The following is a 19,844-nucleotide window of genomic DNA, read 5'->3' on the forward strand; positions in this document are numbered from 1 at the left end:
TAGAAGTTCCATATACAAATTACTTGTCATCATCTCAATTTCCTCATATAAATGATAACAGGATTAGTTTCACCAATTTTTATGATCCTTTCAGGTTCAATGCTTTCAAAATAAGTAGTATGTACATAATCATTTATCATAATAAGTAGTTTTTATATATAAGTAGTCATATTTGACTGAAAATAAATGGATTATCAGGAATGTAGGAAGAAAGACATATAAAAGCAGAAATCCAAGAGGGACTTAAGGAAAGTTAAGTCTTAAGTCCAAAGGAATTCTAGAATGGGTGTCTAAAAATTAAATTTGGTTAATTTTTAGGATATGTTCAGAAGGGATGCGCAAATTGGTCATGATTGTAGGCAGGTTTGGGGACACCTAGGGCTACATTCTAAATGCTTATTATTAATATAATTTTCCTACAAGAGAGCTGTCTGGAAATAACTGTTCACAAGGAAAGGTTTCCTCCAGATAAGAATACCTCTAGGATAAAAGTATCATAAGGTATGTTTGCCAGATAGTTGAATTTGTCAATAAAAGAGAAAAAAATCAGTAAGGTTATCTGGGTGGGGAATTGAGAATAAAAATTCAGACATGTTAGGATATTTGATAGTAGATAACGCCTGGGAAAAAGAGGGTATGATGAATAAAGTATCTCAACAAAAAGAGCCTAGAACAAGACTCCAAATAATTACATGTCTGCCTTTCACACATCTGGCTCTTGGGAACCAAAATCTAATCTTCTCCCATCCTCCTCAGGCATTTTATACATGTTCAACACTATGAAACAGTGCTCTTACAGTATATTAAACTTTTAGGCAGAAATAGGGCATATCTTTCACATATCCGAAGGTACTTTCATTATAGAGTAGATACAGGGCCTGGGCTATGGTTTCATTAATATGAGGAACATATTCTCTGACTGCAAACACTCTGATTCCCTCTGCCAATGCAGGTCAGTGACCTTCTCTGTGACTCATGGTTTTAAGAGGTTTAAATAGGGCCCTGACAAGTTAAATGATTTAATCAGGGTCAAAGCCATTATGTGTCAGAAGGAGAATTTGAACCCAGATCTTCCTGGTTCTAAGGTCAACTCTTTCCACTATGTCACAAGTACCTCATTTTCACTATAAAAATCATTTTTAAATTCTCCATGAAAAATTTAAACATGTCTTTATAATAAATGTAAATTAATTATGAGACTCTAATAGCAATTTATAAAATCACCTACACAAAAATACTACAACAACTATCCTCTTTTGTTTACATGGATATGAGACTGTTTACAAAATTAGGTATTCAGGAAATTCCTAAATGTATCTTATCTGGGATGGGGAAATTGACTTTTGTTGATTATACTGATTGACTCTATAAATGCTTTGCTTTTCCAACCTGAGAGTCTAAAGATTTACAGGTTTCAACTCCAGCTAGGTCACACTGTCTCCTTCGAAGGTTCTCAACCATGATCTGCCCAAACTTATCATCCATATTAACCTAGAAAGAGAGAAAATCAGGGCATTACAAAAATTTTTTAATTAAGTTGAGGAATAGTGGAAAATGTTAGGTACACAAATTATCAACTGATACCTCCCATGAATGAAGTAATATGGTTGCATTAAACTTCTTTAATCTAATCCCTCTACTCAAGGTCTTAATAAGATTATTCATTCATATTAGCAGTCAAGTAAGATGGTTACCTTAATATCCCAAATTCATCAGAAGAAAGAAAAAACAGACTTCTATCTATCATTACGAGTAGCCAACATTATCATTAAAGGTACATCTCTGTTTAAAAACTCCAAATTGTTTTTATTAAATATTTCAGACCCATCAACAGAGTTCTCACTTCATACTTAGATATGTCCAAACCCAATGCCTAAAATTATAGATTTTTCATTAAAACTACTCATAATTTAACTGAAAAGTCATTAGGAAACAAAATCTTTAAATATAATTAAACTTTGGCAAAAGACTCAAACATAGTCTTTCTCATTAATAATAATATAATATCATATTTTCCCAAGGGTTTGCTATGCCAAGATCAGTTCTAGTTAAAGTAACAATTCTTAATTCCACTAGAAAATTATTTTCATATAAAATAATGCACCTACACTTCAAATCTTTTTAAATACTTCATTCATATTGATGAATCTAGTATCTATATCAGTGAAATACTTGAATCTAATTCAGATTAAAAAGTACACACTGAGAATGTCAGCAAATCTGATTTTAGCACATGAAACTACCAATGATATAGTCAATATTTACATAAATATTTATTAAGTCTAATGCTGGGCACCATGGAGAAAAGAGCTCTTTAAAGAGCTATCTTAATTTATCATGTATTTATTAAGCCTATAGCACTTAAGAGACATTGTGCTATAGTACAGTGAAGATTCAAAAAGCCTCCGATTCTAAGATTATAATTTAGTCAGATAAGACATATGCATATGGAACTACACAACAATATGATACAAAAGAGTAGAAAATGGAATTCTAAACTGAAAGGTATAGACTATAGGCAATGTGTTTTAAGAGTAATAGAAAAGGTTTTGGTGGAAGAGGTAGAACTTGAATTCTAAAAGACAGGTACAAAAAGGTAGGAGTCAAGATGGCGGCTTAGAAGCAGCAAAAGTCAATTCCTCTGCAAAACCCCTTCCACTCCAATCAAAAACAAAGCATTTCAAGGAGGACAGAAAACCAAATCCAATAACAGGACAGAGCTGGGGGACCCTCCTGCTTGATTCAACTTAAAAGGGACAGAGAGAAGGTAGAATTCTTGCTTTTAAGGAAAAGAAAGAAGGAAGGTCCCAGGACCCTTCTCCCACCTACTGTGCTGAGACTTGGGCGATTGGTGAGATCTCACAGTGAGGGCTCCAGCCCAGAGGGAGTGCCTTGCTACCACAGCTACTCAAGGCTAAGGGCTCTGACCAACCACAGCTAGCAGGGAGGCAGCTGGAAGACAGGGACAGAGAGGAGGGCAGCCTGGTCACAGCCTTCAGTCACCACTCCTCCATCTTGGGCCTCTGCCTCTGGAAGTATTGGCCTCAGGGTACCTTCAACTCTGCAGATTAGCTCAATTTGGCTTAATCCAGTCTAGCAACAGTGCAGATAAGAAACCTCCAGAGGACAGAAAAGCTCAATCTTCAATATCCCTCCCTCACCTACTATGCTGAGACCTTCAATAAGAATCTGGGTAGACAGGAATCCCAGGCTAACGGCTGCAACTACAACAGATTAACACCACAGGAAGCTCAGGGAGGACCTGGCAGCTGACACGGAGTCTATCAGAAAGGAGTAGAGACGAGGACTGAGAATAAGTACCTTCAGCTTCCACATCTTTACTTTCACCCTCAGCATCTGCTGGCACCTGGGGAAGATTTGGCCTCAGGGCACATTAATATAACAAGTCCCTCTATCAGCCCAATTCAGTTAATCAGCAGAGAAGAGAAGAAGCCCCTTCAGGGAAGAAAATCCCAAACACAGATCTAGCAAATAATCAAAGAAGCAAGAGTACAGCCAATAAGGAGGGGGAAAGAACTTGGAATTATATGAGTAAACAACAGAAAAAGAAAAAAGAAATTACAATTGACAGCTACTATTCAGGCAATGGGCAAAGAACAGATGAAATAGAGGACCAAGGAACACCAAGAAAAAACTCAGGAACTCCAGCAAATTAGACTCAGGTATTGGAAGAACTCAAAACACAATTCAAAAAACAATTAAGAGAGACTGAAGAAAATTGGGAAAAGAGCTTAAAAATCAAAGTAGGTCATCTGGAAACAAAGGCATATGAATGAAAACAAGAAAATAATGTCATAAAAGCCAGAAGTAACCAGCTTAAAAACGAGGCAAAGAAACTGAGATGATGTACAAAGAAAAATAGATCAAAAGGAAAGGGAGGATCAAAAAGCCAGGTATGAAATTCAGTCTTTAAAAATTAGACTCCAACAACTTTAAGCAAATAACTTCAAAAGACAGTAAAAGTCCACAAAACAAAATCAAAAGGCTGAAAAAATTGAGGAAAATATTAAACACCTAATTGAAAAAACATCGATCTGGAAAATAAATTCAGGAGAGACAACTGAAGAATTATTGGACTACTAGAAAATCATGACAAAAGAAAAGTATGGACATCATTCTACAGGAAATTAACCAAGAAAACTGCCCTTTATTCTTGAACAAGAGGGTAAGTAGAGATTGAAAGTATCCATAGATCACCTCCTACATTAAATCCCCAATTGACAATGCCCAGGAATGTTATAGCCAAGTTCAAGAACTTCCAGACCAAGGAAAAGATACCACAAACTGCTAAAAAGAAACAATTCAGATATCATGGAGCCACAGTTAGGGTAACACAGGACCTGACTGTACCCACACGGAAGGACCAGAAGGCATAGAATATGATATTCTAGAAATCAAGGGAAGTGAGTCTACAACCAAGAATCAACTATTCAGCAAAACTAACTATAGTCTTACAGGGGAAAGTATGTCAATTTAATAAAATAGAAGATTTCCAAACATCCTGAAGAAAAGACTAAACTTAAATAGCAACTTTGATGCCCAAATACAGAACTCAAGAGAATCACCAAAAGGTAATTAAGAAAGAAAAAAAATTTTAATGGACCCAATAAATTCAAATGATTTGTATTCCCATATGTAAAGATGATATTGGCAACTCTAAAAAATTGCTATTATCATCAGGATAGTTAGAAGTGCACTTAAGAGGGTACAGTAACAAACTGTATAGGATATATATTTTAAAAAGCTAAAAAAAACTGGGGGTAAAAAAGAGGATAATGCCAAGAGAAATGGGAAAAGAGAAAAAATAGGGTAAAATAGGAAAAATATATATTTCATAAAGAAGCACAAGGGAGAGGGGAAAGAAGACCAATACAATATAATCATGGAAGAGTGGCGACAGGCAATACTTAAATCTTACACTCACTGAAATTGACTCAGAGAAGGAAGAACAATCAGATCCTTTGGGGAAGAGAATTGTATCTTTCCATATACAAAAGTAGAAGGATAATAAATGGGCTGGTAGGGAGGGGAGCAATACAAGGGAGGGAGAAGCTGGGAAATCATTTAAAGGGCACTATAGAAAGAGGGGAATAATAAGAGGGGAGGGGTTGGGAAGAGGAGTAACATTAGGGAGGGGAAAGGGAGGAGACTAAATAAAAGCAAAAAGTTGGAAAGGAGGGTAAGAGAGATAAAAGAAAAGGCAGAAGCAAAAAAGGAAGTCAAAATGGAGGGGAATACACAGACAGTAATCATAACTGTGAATGTAAATGAGATGAACTACCAATAAAAAAAAGGAAGCAGATAGCACATTGGATTAGAAACCAGAATCCTAACATGCGTTGTCTACAAGAAATACACCTGAGGCAAGTAGACATACACAGGGTAAAGGTAAGAGGGTGGAGCAGAATTTACTGGGCTGCAACTGAAACAAAGAAGGCAGGAGTAGCAATTATAATCTCAGACAAAGCTAAAGCAAAAACAGATCTCATTAAAAGAGATAAGGAAGATAATTACATCTTGATGAAAAGCAGTATAAATAATGAAGAAAATATCAGTACTCAACATTATATGCACCATTCTGCTTTCTAAAAGAGAAACTAAAGGAGCTTAAGGAGGAAATAGATAGTAAAACCATACTAGTGGGGGACCTCAATCTTCCCCTATCAGAACTAGACAAATCAAACCAAAAAATAAATAAGAAAGTAAGGAAGTGAATGAAAATTAGAGCTAATAGATATCTAGAGAAAAATAAATAGGGACAAAAAGGAATATACCTTTTTTTCAGCAGTACATAGCACACTTACAAAGATTGACCATGTACGGAGGCATAAAAACATTGTAAACAAATGTAGGAAAGCAGAAATAATGTATGCAAATTTTTCAGACTGCAATGCAATAAAAATCATAATCAATATGGGCTTGTGGAAAGGCAGATTTAAAATTAACTGAAAATTAAATAATTCTTCAAACCTGGTAGGGTCAAAGAACAAATCAAAGAAACAATTACTGATTTCATTGAAGAGAATGACAATGAGTAAACAACACATCAAAATCTATGTGATGCAGCCAAAGTAATACTCAGGGGAAAATTTATATCCCTGAGTGCATATACCAACAAATCAGAAAGGAAAGAGGTCAATGAATTTTGGCATGCCAATTAAAAAACTAGAAAGTGAACAAATTGAAAATCCCTACATAAAAACCTAATTAGAATTCCTAAAAAAAAAATCAAAGGAGAAATTAATAAAAGTAAAAGTAAAAGAACTACTGAACTAATAAATACGACTAGAAGCTGGTACTTAAAAAAAATAAAATTAAGTACTGGTTAATTAAAAAAAAGAAAATCTCAAAAGTCTCAAAAGATGAAAATGATGACTTCACATATAATGAAAAGGAAATTAAGGTAATTATTAAGAACTATTTTGCCCAATTATACGGCAATAAATATGACAATCTAGGTAAAATGGGTGAATATTTACAAAAATATAAATTGCCTAGATTAACAGAAAAGGAAAAAGAATGCTTAAGCAATACCATTTCAGAAAAAGAAATTTAACAAGTCATCAAAGAATTCCCTAAGAAAAAACCCCAGAATCAGATGGATTCACAAGTGAAGTCTATCAAACAATTAAAGAACAACTAATCCCAATACCATACAAACTATTTGACAGAATAAGCAAAGGAGTTTTATGACACAAATATGGTACTGATTCCAAAGCCAGGCAGGTCAGAAACAGAGAAAGAAAACTATAGGCCAATCTCCCTAATGAATATAGATGCAAAAATCTTAAATAGAATACTAGCAAAAATACTCTAGCAAGTTATCATGAAGATTATTCACTATGGTCAGGGGGGATTTATACCAGGAATACAAGGATGATTTAACATTAGGAAAACCATCCACATAATTGACCATATCAAAAACCAAACCAACAAAAATCACATGATTATCTCAATAGATGCAGAAAAAGCCTTTGATAAAATACAACACTCATTTCTATTGAAAACACTAGAAAATATAGGGACAGATGGGCCTTTCCTAAAAAGAATAAATAGTATGTATTTGAAACTATCAGCAAGCATCATCTGCAATGAGGACAAGTTAGAAGCATTCCCAATAAGATCAGGAGTGAACCAAGGATGCCCATTATCACCTCTACTATTTAACATTGTACTAGAAATGCTAGCAGTAGCAATTAGAGAAGAAAAAGAAATTGAAAGGATTAAAGTAGGCAATGAGGAGACTAAACTATCACTCTTTGCAGATGATATGATCTATTTAAAGAATCCTAGAGAAACAACCAAAAAGCTAGTGGAAATAATCAACAGCTTTAGCAACTTTGCAGGATACAAAATAAGCCCATGTAAATCATCAGCATTTCTATATATCTCCAACAAAATTCAACAGCAAGAGATAGAAAGAGAAATCCCATTTAAAATCACCCTAGACAATATAAAATATTTAGGAATCTCTTTGCCAAGACAAATACAGGAATTATATGAATACAACTACAAAACACTTTCCACACAATTAAATCTAGATCTAAATAATTGGAAAAACATTAATTGCTCATGGGTAGGATGGGCTAATATAATAAAAATTACAATCCTACCCAAATTAATTTACTTACTCAGTGCCATACCTATCAAACTACCAAGAAACTTTTTTATAGAATTAGAAAAAATTATAACAACAAAGTTCATTTGGAAGAACAAAATATCAAGAATATCAAGGGAACTAATGAAAACAATGTGAAGGATGGAGGCCTAGCATTACCAGATCTTAAACTACACTATAAAGCAGTGGTCATCAAAACAATATGGTACTGGCTAAGAGACAGAAAGGAGGATCAATGGAATAAAAGATAGGTACAATTTTTAGATAGGAGGAGAGGAAAAGGGAGAACAGTTCACATAGTGGAAACAACTGCAGCCATAGCACAAAGGTAAGGACAGAGAGAACAAAAAGGTAAGGAAACTAAATCGAATGGAAGGACTAAAGAAAGAATTAGTAGAAAATAACATTAGCAGGGGAGGGGAGGGATGATTTATACAGAATGTCTTGAAAGCCAAACTGGGGAGTTTTAGATTTAATTCTATTGGCAAAGATTTGTAAGTATAATAAGGATAAAAATAATTTTTTAGTAAGCTTAAATAGGAAAGATAAGTTAGTAAGATACTGATCTTCCTCAGAGTTGTAGTAAAAGGAATAGAGCATAAAAAAGAAAATCTGAGAACTATTGTGAAAAATTCATAGGAACTGGGGGGAAAAAACTAGTACTACAACAGAAGATATTATGGATAAATGAAGAAGATTAAAAGATAACTTCAAGGCTTCTAGTCCAGAAGAATAGTATTGCCAAGGCCAGAAAATGGGAAAATTAAGCAAAGAAGTTAGCACTGGTAAGGATAGTGGTAGTAGGGAATCTAATTTCAGATGTGAGGCTCTTGAGATAGTGGTATGCCCTATAAGTGGAGATCATATCACAACAAAGAATTTTAAAACTGGAAGGAACCTTAGTGAATACAGAATGAGTCTTTATAGTATGTAGATGATGAAGCAAGTTAACTGACTTCTTTAAGGTCAAACAAGTAATCAATGGAAAAGCTAGAACTAAAGTCCAGATAGTAAGAGAATATATACAGAACTGAAAGTTAAGTCATGGTTGATGAATTTGGAAGTAAATAGATATAAAATAAGTTACAGATATTCTTAGTGACAAAGTAAGGGCAGAAGAAAAACAATTTGAGTGAATATGCACAGATGAAGGGTAGGAATAAGGGTCAGCAGAGGAGACAAAGAAAGAAAGTCAAAGCAGTAAGCGAAGAACCACCTGACATTAGAAAGATAAAATGTCACGGAAGCCACAGCAAGAAGTTTCAAGAAAGAGAGGTTCGTGTTGACTATATATAAGAGGAGAGTCAACAGTAAGAGGAAAGCTGTTTTTTAAGATGACAAACACTTAAGAATATTGGTAGAGAAAAAGGAAAGTCAATGGAAAAGGAGAAATTAGGGAAGGAATGGTAAATGCCCACCAGAATTTTGCACAAAGTTCACACTGCTGCAGATTGTTACCTGTTCGTAGTTTATGAACATCGCTGTTTCAAAAGTGTTGGCTGCCCATTTTATAAGATTTGCTGACTGCTCCGGTGTCATGTAAACCAGTACACATTCTGCTACCAGCAGAGTTGGTAATCTTAAGAGAGGGGAAAAAAACAAATTTTAGATTGTTAAATCAATTTGGATGAACACATATTGACCAACAGAGGGCAGCTTACACCAAAGGGAAAGTAGAAGGATTTAATCATATTAACACAGTATAGTAAATTTTATCATAATCAATAAATATCATTATATGTAAAAATTTCTGCCAACAGTTGTGTCTGGCTTGAAGAAAACCCACTATGTGGAAATATATGGAAATAATATACTATGGAAATGATTCATCACATGATACTGGATACCTCAGTTTGCTAGTCTTCAGTATCCAAAATCAAGGTATAATAAATCATAGTATAATAAATTTGTAAGGAACTTCAATGGTGTTGAATCCACTCATTTTATAGATGAGGAAAAGATTCAGAGAAATTATGTGATCTAAGAGATAACAGGAACTAGCAAAAGAGAAAGAAATAAAGATAGTGGAGAAGGTTTAAAAGGGCTCAAGAATGTTTCTTTTAAAATGAAAGGACAGAAATGTAAAAACTGAGAAGAAAAAGTTAAAGGATTTGAATCTTCTAATTTACCATCAAATATCAGAAGAAATAACTGAGATCACCCAACTCTTCATTTTACAAACAGGGAAAATGCATTTTTCTGGAGAGTTAGCCACAAGAGCTACTAGCAGAAGACAGAAGACTAAAGAATATGAGTCTAAAAAAGACTAGAGAGAAAAACTAATTTTGTGACATGAGAGAAAAGAAAGAAGAAAATGGTTACTTGTGCTCCAAAGTTGGGCAGTGAGACTCCAGGGATGCTTCTGGATAATAGATCATCCAGTAAAGGTGAAAGAATAAGGAGATACATAGTAGTAGTAGAAGATTCTCTACTAGAGTACTGAATCAACTACCTATCTATTTTGTGATAACAAGTCTGCTCTCTTTCTAGGGCTTGTATACAGGACATGACAGAGAATTTCCCAGGACTTGTCAATCTAATAACTACCCATTTCTAGGTAAAACTGATACTGTGAAAAGAAATCTAAAGAGGACTTCCAAGGATTATAAATTAATAGATTAATGCCATCTTGGAAGATTTCTACCATGGTACCCCAGAGATATCTGGTTAGCCCCATGCTGCTGAACCTTTCATCAACCATAGCAAACATCCTAGCCTTATAAAACAAATCTAGGAGGAACTAATATACTGAATGACAGATTTAGCATAGCTAAAATGTCAAACTAATTTTAATAAGGTGGAATTTAATAATAATAAATATTTTATCTTACACATGGGTTCAAATTAATCAATTCCACAAATACAAAATGAGAAAAGTGTGGCTGGACAGGAGTTTGTCTAAAAAAGAACTAATTTAAAATGAATCAAGAGTATGAGAGGGCAGCTGGGTGGCTCAGTGAATTGAGAGCCAGGCCTAGAGATGGGAGGTCCTAGGTTGGGCAAGTCACTTAACCCCCATTGCCTAGCCCTTAAAACTCTTCTGCCTTATAAATAATCTGGATTACATCAAATTAAAAAGTTTTTGTACAAACAAAACCAATGTAACCAAAATCAGAAGGGTAGCAACAAATTGGGAAACAATTTTCATAAAAACCTCTGACAAAGGTTTAATTACTCAAATTTATAAAGAACTAAATCAATTGTACAAAAAATCAAGCCATTCTCCAATTGACAAATGGGCAAGGGACATGAACAGGCAGTTCTCAGCCAAAGAAATCAAAACTATTAATAAGCACATGAAAAAGTGCTCTACATCTCTTATAATCAGAGAGATGCAAATCAAAACAACTCTGAGGTATCACCTCACACCTAGCAGATTGGCTAACTTGACAGCTATGGAAAGTAATGAATGCTGGAGGGGGTGTGGCAAAGTGGGGACATTAATTCATTGCTGGTGGAGTTGTGAATTGATCCAACCATTCTGGAGGGCAATTTGGAACTATGCCCAAAGGGCGATAAAAGACTGTCTATCCTTTGATCCAGCCATAGCACTGCTGGGCTTGTACCCCAAAGAGATAATGGACAAAAAGACTTGTACAAAAATATTCATAGCTGCGCTCTTTGTGGTGGCCAAAAATTGGAAAATGAGGGGATGCCCTTCAATTGGGGAATGGCTGAACAAATTGTGGTATATGTTGGTGATGGAATACTATTGTGCTAAAAGGAATAATAAAGTGGAGGAATTCCATGGAGACTGGAACAACCTCCAGGAAGTGATGCAGATCGAAAGGAGCAGAACCAGGAAAACATTATACACAGAGACTGATACATTGTGGTACAATCGAAGGTGATGGACGTCTCCATTAGTATCAATGCAATTTCCCTGAACAATCTGCAGGGATCTAAAAAAAATACTACCCACAAGCAGAGGATAAACTGTGGGAGTAAAAACACCGATGAAAAGCAACTGCTTGACTACAGGGTTGGAGGAGATAAGACTGAGGAGAGACTCTGAATGAACACTGTAATGCAAATTCCAACAACAGGGAAGAACACATGTCAAGAACACATGTGATAACCAGTGGACTCATGCGTCGGCTATGGGAGAGGGAAAGGGGGTAGGGGGGAGGAAAAGAGGGTGATCTTTGTTTCCAGTGAATAATGTATGAAAACGACCAAATAAAATAATGTTTAAAAAAAAAAAAACTCTTCTGCCTTAGAACCAGTACACAGTATTGATTCTAAAACAGAAGGTAAGGGTTTAAAAAAAAAAAAGTGTGATATGTTAGCCCCTCAAAATTCAAGTAATCTTGGACTATTTTAAGATGTTTTAAGAAGAGTTCTGCTAAATTCTGCCTCAAAGACTGTTCAGTTTCAGACCACATTTACAAATATCATTACTAAGCTAAACCAGGTCTAAAAACAGATGGTCAGAGTGGTAGATATCAAGAATATGCCGTACTAAGAAAACTTGAAAAGATTAGAGATGGTTAGTACAAAGAAAATCATATGATAAAAGGATGTTAGATGAAAGAGAGATGTGTTGTTCAGCTAGGATTCAAGAAATAGAATCAACATAGGCAGAAGTTAAATAGTTGGATTTAGGATTGTGGTGAAGAAAAACTTCCTTATAATTCGAACTATCTAAAGATAGCCTCATAAGGGTGGCAAGTTTTGTTTATCTCCCTAAAAGTTTTAAAGCAAAGTCTGATAGAGATTCTTGTTTAGCTCCAGGGTGGACTAGATAGATTTGGAAGGAGTAAACTGAAACAAAACTTAAGTTGTTTGATTCATGATTGGTCAGAAAAAGATCTGATTTCAACCCAGTGGAATTGAGGGGAGAGAAAGAACATGAATCACGTAACCATGGAAACATTTTCTTAATTAATCAATAAAATAAAATTTAATTTAATTTAATTTAAAAAATAGATCTGATTTCACTGGTCAAAAGTTCTAATGCTGGCTATTAGCCAGTGCCATCTAGGAGTGGAAAAAGGTAAAACTTGTCTTAAGGGCTGGTTGCTCTCTAATGTCATCTTGGGATGGAGAAGGAAAAGCAGCAAGGGATTTTGAAATTTCTGTGGTTATCCTGGTAAGCTTGTTTGAAGAATAAACCTGAACTGAGCTGTTATGAATACAGTTGTGAGTAGACCATACAGCATCTAGATAACTGAATAACTAGCTAAATGGGGCTTTATAGCATAAGGATAGTTGATTTGATGAGTCTTGTAATTCTTTAGCAATGAAATCTGTTATTCTAATCAAGAGATAACATTTTCTAAATGTTCTTTTAAGGGTGGGTGGTTAATTAAAAGGACTTACTCAAGCAGACATTTACCCAACTAAAGAGTGGTGAGGATTAGCAGGCAAGCAGTGAAAAAAGAAGCAATTTCATGAGATAAATGATGTTTCTGAATAAACCAATAATATTGAAGCCCCCAGAATTGTGAGTTGCCCTAAGCAATTCATGTTTCCTTACCAGGTACCCACTTTTCACCCCAGATATTGAGTGCAATGGTATAAGATTTTGACATTCAATGATTGGTTATATGTGTACTGTGTTTTGCCATTTATTTATTTGCTTTATCATATTAGTGTTTATAGTGGTGATGGCAAACCTATGGGATGTGTGCCAAAGATAGCACCCAGAGACCTCTCCCTGGGCCCTACTCAGATCCCTGGCTTGGTTGGCTGGGAGGCTGGCCTCAACTCCAAATGCAGGGGATGGAGCATTCTAGCTTCTTTCCACAGTTGCAGGGGCTGAGCCCCAGGTATGGCCACTCCCCTCCACTCCACACTCCACCCTACCCCCAGGCTCCAGGCAGGGGGCACACCCTGCAAAGAGTAGAAAGTCCTTTTAGCCTTCCTGGACACCCTTACTGGGTAAATAGAACTGTAAACAGTCCTGCTTCTGTAAGCAAAGACTTGATTGGGACTCCACCCATTACAGTGACCCTAATTAAAATAACCCCCTGAGCAAATCTAAGGCTGAGCCTCACTCACCAAGCCCTAAGGGAATATGCTAATCAGATCCTCCCTAATTGGATAGCAAGGCCTAACTCCATTCAGCAAAGCTGTGGAGAAAGCAGACCCTCAGAAAATCTGAAGCCATAGTGCATTAGACAGGTAGGACTCCTCACCAGAGGCCCCAAAGCCCCTGCTTTCCACCCTTCCCTGCAGAAACTGAATGTTCTTCCAAAAACCCACCTATGCACTCTCTAGAAACCTGGGTTAGATGGTTACACTTTGACATATTTATTAGCCTATAGAAATTATTGTGTAGACTTGTAAATGAGATCACATTGTGCTACTTTATCAATTACTCTCATTGTATAAGTGTAAACTTGTGCAAAATCCCCAGCTTGCTCCCCTCCCCACAAACACACACACCATGAAAGTGGATATAACCTTTAATAAAGTACTTTTGGTTGCTACCAGCACCACACGCATTCCTGACCACCAGTTATGTGTTATTTTCCTTGGTGCATTTTGGGGACCCAAAATGATTTTGGCAAACAGGCCCACAGGTATAAGTGCTTTGCTGAAACTGGGTTGGTTACTCATGCACTATGTAGAAACTGCACTGGGAATCCTGTCACCTCCAGGAAGGGAATGCCCCTAATTGTACATACTGGTATCCTTGGTGGTCACACCCCTGCACATAGTCAGGGGGAGGAGCACACAGTTGGTGGCAGGGTATGGCAAGCAATGGGGGCGGGCACTGGCACTCAGTCTGGGTGGGTAGGTGGGACATGGCACAGGGTCCCTAAAAAAGTTCCAAAAGGTTGCCTGTTACTGGTCTATAATATTTATTTTGCCTTATTAATAGATATATTTTTATTAACTATATGAGTACCCAATTTTATAAGGAGGCTCAAGATCTAAAGTGCTGAGTGGAGGAAAATGTTTTCTCCACAACAGGGTTACTCTTAAGGCTGAGCCTCATTCACCAAGCCCTTGATTAATAAACCCACTCAAACAGTCCATATTTACCACTATTAAAATATTATAGGTAAAGATCACCTCTTTTGTTCTGATGGAAGGCAGGGTTCCCCCCTCTGATAAGAGATCTTCAAGCAAAGGCAGATATAGGAAGAAATGATCTTTTACCAGCATTTCAAATTCCAATTTTGTGATTCTCTCATATAGAACTTTACTATTATTTTAGCAAGTACTTACTGTTTGTCAATTCTATTTTACAAATAAACAGAATTAAAGAGACTGAAGCCATACTGCAAGAGAATTAGCCAAGAACAGTTAAAGTTTCCTAAGACTGAAATTTTTATGGTTTCCAAAATAGTCTAAATTTACTATGGAGTCAAATCTGAGTTCTTTGGGAGTTTAAGTTAACATTTTTCACTCAAGCCATTTTCACCTTTAGACATCAGTTAAAGTACTGCATGTGACCAAATGAACCAGATTTTCAGCAGAAATCTGAAAAAACTAAGAACAAATAATTTTCTTATTTTCCAATAGTAAACATTTATAGTGAACAGTTAGAAGAGAAAGGGAAGAAGCAGGCAACCCTAATAAATGTGTGACTTCAAGACATGTCAGCAACAATTCAAAAACTCCCAGTAGAACTGTTAAAAATAAGGCATAGAGAAAGAATGGAATCTTTGAAGCATAGAAAAAACAAGTTAAAACAGAGGAGGTCCTTCCTTTGGGACCAAAACACAACACATATTTCTTCAACTATCTAATTTTTTTTTTCATTTTTGAAGGTCCTCTAGCAAATATACCATACCAATCTATTAGAAGGATGAAAATGTGGAATAGAAATAATAAAACAAATCTTCCTAAAGACATTGCAAGAACTGCCTACTGTTCATCTCTACCTCAAACTGTTTAAGCACACAAAGACAGAAGCAACGCGGTGTATATTAGGGAAGGCCACAGGCTTAAAATTAGTATCAAATTTTAAGAGTGTATGTAAGTGAATAAAAACATTCTAGTTTCTCTTAATAATGCACTATGGATTATTCATGAACTTAACTCTTTTTAACTGTATTCATAATTCCTGCCTGTATTAACTTCTGGGGAGGGGTAATGAATTCCAATTCTCTGGTTACAACAATTTCTACTTTAACTTTCCTAATCTTATTTCTCTGAATCTTCAAGGGATGTCCTCTAGTCTTAATACTCTTATATTTCATGAATATTTGGCACTCACCCTATCTTTACTCTTTATGGTTGTATAAGGCTTCAATCTCATGCTTTTTTAGCCTCCAACTCCTAAAAACAAGATTCTTAAGCTTATTTTATCCTTTTGTAATGGGTATCCCTCCTACCCCAGAAATCTTGATTATTTTAACTGCTCTTTTTTTAATCAGTTTCTTTAATTTCTGTCGTTAAGGTATTAGTAACCAATCAAATATTACATGTAGAAAATTTCAAGCATAAACAGTATGCTTTTATACAAGAAAAAATGTTTTATGTTTCTGTTTTACCTTTTCAAAATATATTGTTTCAAAACTCCTTTCTGTTTTATACAGGTTTAATTTTAAAGCATTCAAATAACTTAGCTCTTTAAAAAAAAAAAGAACAAGCTGAGTCAGCAAAAGAATTCTAGCTAGAATAATACTTAACTTGGTAGAATAGAAGCAAAATAATTGTCAAATAAAATATTTCATTATAAATGCAACTTTTTGTAGTGGAAAGATAGTAGAAATTAATAGGTGCCCATCAATTAGAGAATGGCTGAACAAATTATGGTATCAAAATGCAAAGGAATACTATTTTGCCATAATAAATTATAAAAGGAATGAGTTCAAGAAGATCTGGGAAGATATTATGAATTGTCCTAGAATGAATTGAACATAATTGGGGGGAAACTATATAAAAATAAAACTGTTGTAAAGTCAAACAACTGTGAAAGATTGAAATTTCTAATCAATGCAGTGATCACCCAGGTTTTCATGAGGCCAATGATTTAAGCTATTCCATTTACTAAAAAGAGGTGATAGATGCAAATGAGACATATGTTAGGGCATACACAATCAGAACAATTCTTGTGTTTGACTATGCTTAAATTATAACGGTTTTATTTTTCTCTTAAACTGGGGAATGGGGAAGGAAAGAGGGAAAATAAATTTTATCATTTTTAATTACATAATTTTATGAATTTGTGGTATGTCGATACTTCCTGCTACCCCTGAAGAAAGAAACCCCTTCTGCAACTTAATAGATGGTCTTTGAGACTTGCTGTGAACAAAAAATTCACTAACATGATCAATCTGACTTATACCAAGGCTTTTCCTCAGGCTTCTGTGCCCATACATGATATGACTACTTTCTAGCCTACTAGGAACAATCAGAGATTGTGTACTACACTGACCTGTTCTTTAAGAATGAAAGATCACCTATGTGATCCTGGGCAAGTCACTTAACCCCCATTGCGTAGCTCATATCACTCTTCTGCCTTAGAACCAATACACAATATTGAGTCTAAGACAGAAGGTAAGAGTTTTAAAAAAATGCAAGATCACCTATATGCTACAGAAAGGTTATTACTTAGAATTTTAAAAGACAAAAATATGATTATCATTTGACAAAGAAGCAAGACAAGAAATAGTTCACTGAAAAGACAGCAGTAATGACAGCTTATTTTCATCTTCTTGCCCACAAATTACATCTTTAAAGCTTGAAGCTACTTTAAGTATTCTAGATTTAGTAAGCCACTTTCACCCTATCTGTGCTTGTCACTACACTTCAAAGACATAGGACTTTTATATCCCTTTAAATCTTCCTCTTAGTTATGAAAATGTTATAAGCTTAGCTTACTAGCTAAATGTTTCTTGGAAGATCAAGTAAACAACATTTAAGGTTTTGGTTAGGTTATTAGGTCCTACTCTTGATTTCAAGTTCATAAATAGCCACTTAAGGAAGTTCTGGCACTTTAGAGCAAAAAAGAATATATTCTAGAAAGAAATTAATACTCACCAGTCCATTTTACATTACATCCCATACCTTCAGTCCTTTAGGCAAGAAGCACTGATTAAATATTAAATAATTACTCTTCACTGAGTACTTTAATGCATGGCGGGATACAGAAAAATTCAAAGATCAACCTCTGCCCTTGAGAAACATGAATTCTAATGGAAAGACAATATATATAATTTGCTAGGGATATACCAGATTTATACAGAATAAGTTAAAGAAATCTGAAAGAAGGAAGGAATGGCTAAAGGACAAGGAACAGCCTCTTGCAGAAAGGAGAGTTTGATCTGAGCTTTGAAAACTGCCAGGAAAATGAAGAGGTAGAGGGGAGGAGGCTGGGAATTTCAGGCAAAGGACCCAAGTCACTGCAAAAATGTGTAAACAGGAGATGAAGGGACTGAACATAGGCTACATTTCTGAATTACAAAGTATAGGGAGTGGAATAAGGTTAGAAATGCAGGAAATGGCCACTTTATGAAACCTCTAAATGTCACATAGGGGGATTTATATTCAATCCTGGAGGTGATATGAAGATACTGAAGATCAGTGAACAGGTAAATGAAACAGTCAGGCCTCCTGTTAGAAAGTGCTTGAACAAGAATGAGAATACCAAGCCCTCAAAACAACAAAATTCTGAGTTCACACCAGAATAATGATTTTAAAAATCCAATCTGAAACTACAGCTAATGAAACCTTCTACATAACAATTGTACAAAATAGCAAAAAGAAGTTCATGGGCAATAAAAGGGACCCATCCCTCCCATTCCACTAGGGCAGGATGGTATCCCAGCATGATCAGACAGAACTTCTATAGTTGATGAGGCTCAGTGTTCAGCAGTAGCAAGAACACCAAGTTCCCCCTAAGGAAGTTCTGAGACTGCCAGAAAGCTCCATAATGGGGACTCTTAGACGCCCCAGGGAATAGTAGCAGGAAGTTAAAGTAGTCCCAGAGTAGGACTCAGATCCTCAGTGCTCAGATTGGGACAGTAAAGAACCAAAGGCTGACTAACATTATCCTGGAATGTCAGAGAGGACCCTGAAGATCCAGCTCTGAATATCAATGAACCAAAGAGACCTTACCCTAGAAGTGAAGGTTAACATAAGAATCCCAGAGATCCAGGGCAAGACCAAGTGGGGATGACCACCTTATTTAAAAGCATAGCGGGGTGAGGGGTCTGGCCTTGGTACAAAGCCCTAGTCAAGGAACAAAAGTTAGAAAAATGAATAAATCAAAGAAAATACCAAACCAGTATAAAAAATTAGTATATATTATCTCCAAAAAGAAGGAAAAACAACTCTAACAACTGCAAACAGATTCAAAGGAAAAACTGGATTTCCTACAATGAACACACAACTCTACTGAAGAAGGAATTTTTAAAAAATATGAAATAATAGCTTTTGAGGGAAGAATTGAAAGGTGAATAAATGGCTTAGAAGAGAAAATGATGTTACCCAGGAAGTAGACTCACTGAAAACTACAAAAGACTGAAAAAAAAAATTTACTTAATCTGAGACAGCAAGAAATAGTAAAAAAAAAAGTTTACAAATTGAAAAAATATATTTAAAAAGAAATCCTATATGTGACATACAGGTCAAGGAAAGATCATTTACAAATCAATGGATTCCCAGAAAACCGTGATTAAAAATAAAAGCTTGGGCATTGTATTTCAAGAAATAATAAAAACTGCCCTAGAGAGCCAAGTAGAAATAGAAAGAATCCAATGATGACCTCCTGAGAGGAATCTGAAAAAGAAAAGTCCCACAGCCACAGCATATCAAGGAAAAAATAGTGCAAGTATACAGAAAGAAGCCATTGAAATGCCAAGGAAATACAGTCAATGTAATATAAGACCTATAGTTGCTATTATAAAGAGATCTTGAAATATGACATCCCAAAAGGCCAAAGATATAGGTTTACAAATAACTAACACTACAAAGCTAAGAGAAAAAAATGGATCTTTAATGGAATAGAGGACTTTCAAGCATTTCTTATGAAAAGATCAGAGTTAAATAAGAACTTTGAACCCAAAGAAGCTTAAAATTAAAAATTGTTGGTCCATAGGAAGGAACTGTATGATGAAATAGTACTAACACTTTTATAAGGGGCAGAAGAAACAAGTGTCTTCTGAATCTTAATTCCTTCAATGAGTATTGAAGGAGTCAAATAAGGGGGGAAAAATGTCTTGGGTAGTAAGTTGATTCTATTCTAAGTGTATGAAGAAGAATCTGAGAAAGGAGGGTAAAAGGAATATAATAATGTAGAAAG

The 19,844-nt window shown here is 35.4% G+C and overlaps 1 protein-coding gene across 1 annotated transcript in view; it reads right to left on the bottom strand.

The window, feature by feature from the left end:
- LCMT1 (leucine carboxyl methyltransferase 1) overlaps nucleotides 1-19,844 on the bottom strand; it is a 113,412-nt gene that overhangs the window by 12,639 nt on the left and 80,929 nt on the right. Inside the window, exons 7-8 of the mRNA XM_056805861.1 lie at nucleotides 9,098-9,218; nucleotides 1,390-1,491 (exon numbers count right to left, since the gene is read on the bottom strand). Coding sequence (XP_056661839.1) covers nucleotides 1,390-1,491; nucleotides 9,098-9,218 — 223 coding nt within the window. The remainder of the gene's footprint in view (nucleotides 1-1,389; nucleotides 1,492-9,097; nucleotides 9,219-19,844) is intronic.

The sequence above is a fragment of the Monodelphis domestica genome, chromosome 7 (genome assembly GCF_027887165.1).
Source record: "Monodelphis domestica isolate mMonDom1 chromosome 7, mMonDom1.pri, whole genome shotgun sequence".
Classification (NCBI taxonomy): domain Eukaryota; kingdom Metazoa; phylum Chordata; class Mammalia; order Didelphimorphia; family Didelphidae; genus Monodelphis; species Monodelphis domestica.